This window comes from Montipora foliosa, chromosome 1 (assembly GCF_036669935.1).
Source record: "Montipora foliosa isolate CH-2021 chromosome 1, ASM3666993v2, whole genome shotgun sequence".
NCBI lineage: Eukaryota > Metazoa > Cnidaria > Anthozoa > Scleractinia > Acroporidae > Montipora > Montipora foliosa.
The window spans coordinates 54913936-54919805 of NC_090869.1; the positions used below are offsets into that span (position 1 = coordinate 54913936).

General features: G+C 40.6%; 1 protein-coding gene across 1 annotated transcript; it reads right to left on the reverse strand.

The window, feature by feature from the left end:
• Nucleotides 1-252: 252 nt before the first annotated feature.
• LOC137971350 (contactin-associated protein-like 2) lies at nt 253-4159 on the reverse strand. The gene is made up of 3 exons (XM_068818182.1): nt 3803-4159; nt 3207-3252; nt 253-931 (listed from the first exon to the last, which is right to left on the reverse strand). Exons 1-3 carry the CDS (start codon nt 4157-4159, stop codon nt 312-314), a joined length of 1023 nt encoding a protein of 340 aa, XP_068674283.1. The 3' UTR covers nt 253-311.
• Between the last annotated feature and the right edge of the window lie 1711 nt (nt 4160-5870).

Genomic DNA, 5870 nt, shown 5'->3' on the forward strand with positions numbered 1-5870 from the left:
TTGTCGCGCGGTATTTCGCGCGTAGCCACCGAGTCGCTGCAGGAAAAACACGGGGAGCCCACACAAAGTGAAAGTGTGTTACCGACAGGCGCACACGGTTACGACAAACACACAAATTTCAGGGAAGTATCTGGCTTAAGTTTTCACCGAAAAGGTAACTAATTGACGGACCAAGAACTTATTGCCGAAACGAAAAAGATTACTAGAAGCCATTTTGTTTTTTCTTTTGGTTTTTCAAATAAATCGCCTCAGTGGATTGAAAGGAATGCAGGTATCTTTCTCAATTGTCAAATTGATTTTGCCATGTTCTTTTAATCCTTCCCGTAACACTTAAGTTTTCCAAGCGTATAAAAACCTTCTTCGCCGCTGTGACCAGTGTCTCCAAATGTTAACTGTAATACAGGAAGGAAAGACTTTTCGGTGAGAAAACCACTATCCTCGCGCCATGTACTGTCATTGCTGTCGCAGTTACATCCTTCATCTGGGTCTGCGCATGAGTTGGGTGACGTGACCCCACATGCGCATTTGTTGGGATCAGCTGATGTGGCTCCACCCCAGTGCGTCATTTTGGTATTATCACGTGATACCCACCAGCCATACGGTTCTTCAAGGAGACGAGAACGATGACACTCGTATTTGATAAACTGCTCGCAATGTGTGGACACTTCTGTGAGAACAACTATTTGTGAAAGATTCGTGAGGCCTTCTCGGTAGTGAACAACACGAATGTAACTTCCACTTTCCTCGTAACCTATCACACGCGTTCTGTCTTCACTGTCGTGGGCGATGACCGTCACACCAACTCCATCTTTGTCTGTCATGTTACAAAAGACAGTGAATGGCCTGCCGCCTCCCTCGCCGTCAGGATCGATGACATAAGAACCACTTTTGGCATGTGGACTGTGATATTTTATTTCACTGCACGATTTGCCTAAGCAAACAAATGAAAAACGAATAGAGTGAAAGCTAAGTCAATCTTTGGGCCGCGGGATAATAACGTACATACGTTGGCAAGTGGCGTGGAAAAAGTACAAATCAGGTGAAAGGACGCAGTCAAATATCTAAAAGGTCACTCGAGGGCAGAAAACAACCGTGACAATAATAACAAAATGAAACCGAAGAAACGAATTAAGAAAGCAGAAAAAAAGAATATTTTAAAATCGTGACAAAGATCTTGAAATCAAAGCTAAACGCTGGAAATGTGTGCTTCTGTGCCAGTAGTTACGTATGCTGCAGGTACTTTATCATAAAAAAAAAGATGATTTGGAGCAGATTGGCAGAATCGTAAAGCCAGAATGACACTAACAATGTGTAAGCAATTTCACCGACAGGTTGATGTCAATCGACAGGCTGTATCTGCCTTAAAGAATTGGAGGCAGAGGTTTTATATGCGTGGAGAGATGCGTGAACTGACATGGAATTGGAAGTAAAGAGTTTGCAAAAATATGTTTGCGAAACCCGGGAGCCTTTGATCAGGGCGATGAGATATGAAGAAATGCTTAATGAAGGCAAATAAAACACACACAAAATGAGAAATTGCTATGATGTAATTAATTTTAAGGAGCAGCCTCTGAATGAAAGAATTTCACACGTTGGAATAACTGGAATTGCTTAAAAAAGCGTTTTGGGAGATTGAAACAGAGGGAATGATAATGGCTGCGAAAGACCAATCCTAAGGGTAAGCTACAGGAAGGGCGTTACAGGAAAGTATGATTGCTCGAGCCTCGCAGAGGGAAATGTCTAAAAAGGTGCGTCATAACTATGTGGCTCAAATCAGACACAGGAAGCTTTGTCGACGGTTTGTTTTTGAATGCTCTGAAAGGTGGTGCGATCACTACATTGAAAACGTTTTGGAAATGAAAAAGTTAAATTGATGATGATGATGACGATGATGATGATGAACTTACGTTAAGAGTCAAGTGTATTTAACGTTGGAGCACTAGTACTGATTCCACAGGGATAATTATGGACCCGACGATGGCTACGAGAACGCCACGAAAACAATAGCTCTGCACGCCCTGCAGGTGCTTTTTTGCATTTTGATACATTTCTTTGCCGTTCTAATCTTAAGGTCAAGCACGTGGAGAACGCGAGCACTTGACGACGAATTTTCTCTTTCCGTTCTCGCCAATTTTTTTCTTGGAATGTGGACTCACACTTTCTATGCCGAGTGACTTGGAGTAATCGCAAAATTATGACAATAACGTGAAATAATATTTTTAGAAGACGTTCTCGTAGCCGTCGTCGTCTTTGCTTAAGGTCCTTATTATAATTAAATTCTTAGGAGGAAGGGGGAGGGGGGGGGGGGGGGGGGGGGTGCTCCACTGAGGAATGGCGTAGTCGCAAGTCTTCTCGAGGAGGGGGGAAAGGCTGCGCACCCTCTGCACCCCTCCCTCCATATCCACCTCTGTTATAGGTTGGGTTTTTACGAGAGGCAATACCAGAATACCCGGAGAAAAAACCAACAACCTCAACCCAAAAGTGACGTCATCCCTGCTCTCCTTTACTGTCCTTCCAACTGTGAGAATTCCGATACGACAAGCTTAAGGTTTCTAAGCACTTGAAACTGGACCTAGTGGTTTGCAGCAAGGAGGAAAGAAAGGGATCGATAATTGATGTCACACTGACCCATTTGACAATAGAGTGAAGGAAAAAGACTGTAAAAAAGATTGACAAATATCTTGACCTAAAATATTAATTTCCTCGAATATGAAAACGAGGACACGCTGAGATAATACTGAGAGCCGTCAGTGGAGCATTAGAGACCATTACAGGGTACATTAAAAAGTTGGCTGCATGGAAAAGATTGATATGTCTCGGATACGTACTGATCACGAGTTATACCGCGTTAGATACCAGGGATATCGTCAACTCAGTCATGGTTCATTTTATTTCACACTGTTTACAAACGAAGAGAATTGATAAAAAGTTATGAAAGTTAGGTTCTCCTTAATAATTGAAAAGCCAAGTTAATTACAATTATTGCAATGCAAAATGTATGTGGTGGCCAAATTAGCATACGCTTTTGAGTTAGCCACCAGACCAAATGATAGAGGATATTTCAATATTTATTAGTCGAGAATAGCGTTTTGTTCTTCGATTGGCATGACGTAAGGGTTCCATGGAAAGGTCTGAAATGGTTGGGGGGTTGTGATTGCATGTCGTGGTACTATTTTGGTGTGCTGGCAAAAATAATATTTACTTACCTATACGTTCACAGTGAATTCCGACTAAGCCATGCTTACATGTAGACTAAAATAAGAAAGGTAAAAATAAAATAACTAACAGTAAAAAGAAAAAAAGAAAATAAATTTCTAGTTTCTAAAGCAACTGTGGTACTGCGTCGATGGGAGAGTGAAAAAGGAAAATTTGGTTTTATCAAACGTGTTGATAAAGGTCGAATTATCACCGTGAACGATTTGGAAAGGTGACGTTTCGAGCGCTAGCCCTTCGTCAGAGCGAATAAAAGAACACTAACAAAGTCTCCCCGGCTGTAAGTTCGAAGAATTTGGAATGCTTGAAGGTTAAAGAAAGTAGTTGGTAGCGGATACACTGAGAGTGAATATACTGAGCGAAAGTACTCATATCAAGTTATACTCGCCTACGGCTCGTGCAAGTTTGAGAACTTTCAAATGCAAACCATCACTTGTCCCCACAAATCACCCGCGTTCATGCGATTTCCTATATTTATTAGCATTTCGCTTTTATTCAGGGACCACAACCAGAGCCTAGAGCAACATGTACTTGATGACCTCAAATGAGTACGTTAACGCCAAAAGAGGAACAAAATATTCATACGTACCCATGGGCTGAAATGATAGAATGCAGCATTGACTTCCAAAGCATCTTTGGGGGCCCTGTACTTGTGAATGTCCAGTAGCTCACATAGATAAAGATCGTTTAAATCTGAATTCACTGCCAGGTTAAATGATTTGCACAAAGGCTCACTAACGCAATTGAAAGTGCAGCCAAAAGTGTCACCAACCAAAATGGAATCTATCTTCGACACCACTAATCGGCGATTTGGATCGGATTTGAAGTTTCCATTGACGATATGATGTCGCCTTTGGTCTCGATAAAGAGCCGCTTGCTGAAAAGTTGCTTTAGTTTGAGAAGAGAACCACCCAATGAACAAGAATACCGGGAACAAAACAACCATTTTGCTCCTTGCAAAAATGCGAGTCTTATGCTCTTTGCAAAGAGTACAGTGTTCTAATTTGGTTGAATGTATTGAGGGAGATGACTCAGTTTAAAGGTAAAATTATTCTAGAAAAAAATTCTTTTGTTCGATGGTTTAACTAATGTTTTATTCATCTTATGATTGCCCCCTGATAATCACTTAAAGTAATCAACAATAACTGCAAGGCAGAAGCACATGACTTTCATGCGTGTAACTTGCAACTGGAACAAAGCTGGGGATTTTATGACACCAATGTTATGCCCAAATATGGGCAAAAATAAGATCGAAGCAGCTCGCGCGGGAAAATGCACGAGGTTATATCCAAATTAGGAAAAAAGTCCAGATCTGAGTGAAACGCTTCAAAGACACGAGCCTCTGCTTTAAGGGGAATGACTGTAAATATTTTACACAAACATCTCTGAGATCGTTGAAAAAACATGACCCCTGACATAACAAGAGAATAATGCAGAGCTTGCTTCCACGCCATTCTGTGGCGGGGGGTGGGCAAAAAAACCTGTCAAGTTTTTGAAAATCCTCAAGGGTCGTGTTCTTAAAACAATGAATGTTATTTTGAATTTAAAGGTGAATCTGTATCAAGAAATCGGACAAAAAGTTGAAATTATTATGGATGAAAAATTTGTAAAATTAATCAAAGTCTATCAGCAGGACACACTGGAAGGTGATTGTTGCATATTTTAGAGTCATTTCATCATGTTTGGTGTTAGTTTGGCACTGAAATGGCAAAATTTACAGAAGGATATGCTATTATATTTTAATTTAAGTTAAAAGAATGACAGAAATGAAAACCACTTCAAAAAGAAAAGTGTATGCGTATGCAGAGGAAAAGAGAACGACTTTAATATTAAATTATTTGTAGTTTCAATTGACGTTACTTCGTCGCTGTTATGTTGGTGGAAAGAAACAATAGATCTTTTATTAACCGGGCTTTTTTTTTCGTCCAACAGCATTTTTGCTGTACCATTATGACTGTTGTGAACTATCTTTTGGTGCTTGCAAGATTGCCTTATTAACACTGAGAAGAGCATATTGATATAATCGATCCGCTGACTGTAACGTATCGGCTCATTATCCCTTACGCGTCCCGATAATCTCTCAGTTTTTGATGGCTGATGTCAGTGATCTTTGGGTTGAATTTTTTAGGACTGCTTCATATTTATGTAAAAGAAAAGAAATGTAAGCTATCAACGTCAACGGAAAGCCGCTCATTTCATGATTTTGCATAGACCTGATTCAAAAATTGCAGCCGCGTGGAACAGCCTGGGGTCAATTTAATAAAACTTTTACACGCGTGTAATTTACAAGTGTAGCTATTGTTCTCAGACTCTAAAACAATGGCTACACTTGTAAATTACACAGAAAAATCCCTGATGACTGGAATCAGGGTATCATCATCAGGATACCAAAGAAAGGAGCTCTGTCAGAATGTAGCAACTGGAGTGATATTACATTGCTATCCACTCGTAGTAAGATCTTAGCGAAAGTAATCATGAAGCGCCTGTCACTGGCTTTGGACCATAAACTTTGCGAGGAACAGGCAGGTTTCAGGAGGGGAAGGGGTTGTGTCGATCATATTTTTCACGCTGAGAAATATTATTGAAGAGAGTACCGAATGGCAGCGAACTGGCCAGCAAGGATGGCACAGTCGGTTAGTATGCGGCCGTCGTGCAAG

Coding starts and splice junctions, on each gene's coding strand:
- LOC137971350 (XM_068818182.1), bottom strand. CDS start 4,159: ATGGTTGTTTTGTTCCCGGTATTCTTGTTCATTGGGTGGTTCTCTTCT. Junction 3,253..3,802: donor TCTATCATTTCAGCCCATGG/GTACGTATGAAT, acceptor TTCTTATTTTAG/TCTACATGTAAGCATGGCTT. Junction 932..3,206: donor AATTCACTGTGAACGTATAG/GTAAGTAAATAT, acceptor TTGTTTGCTTAG/GCAAATCGTGCAGTGAAATA.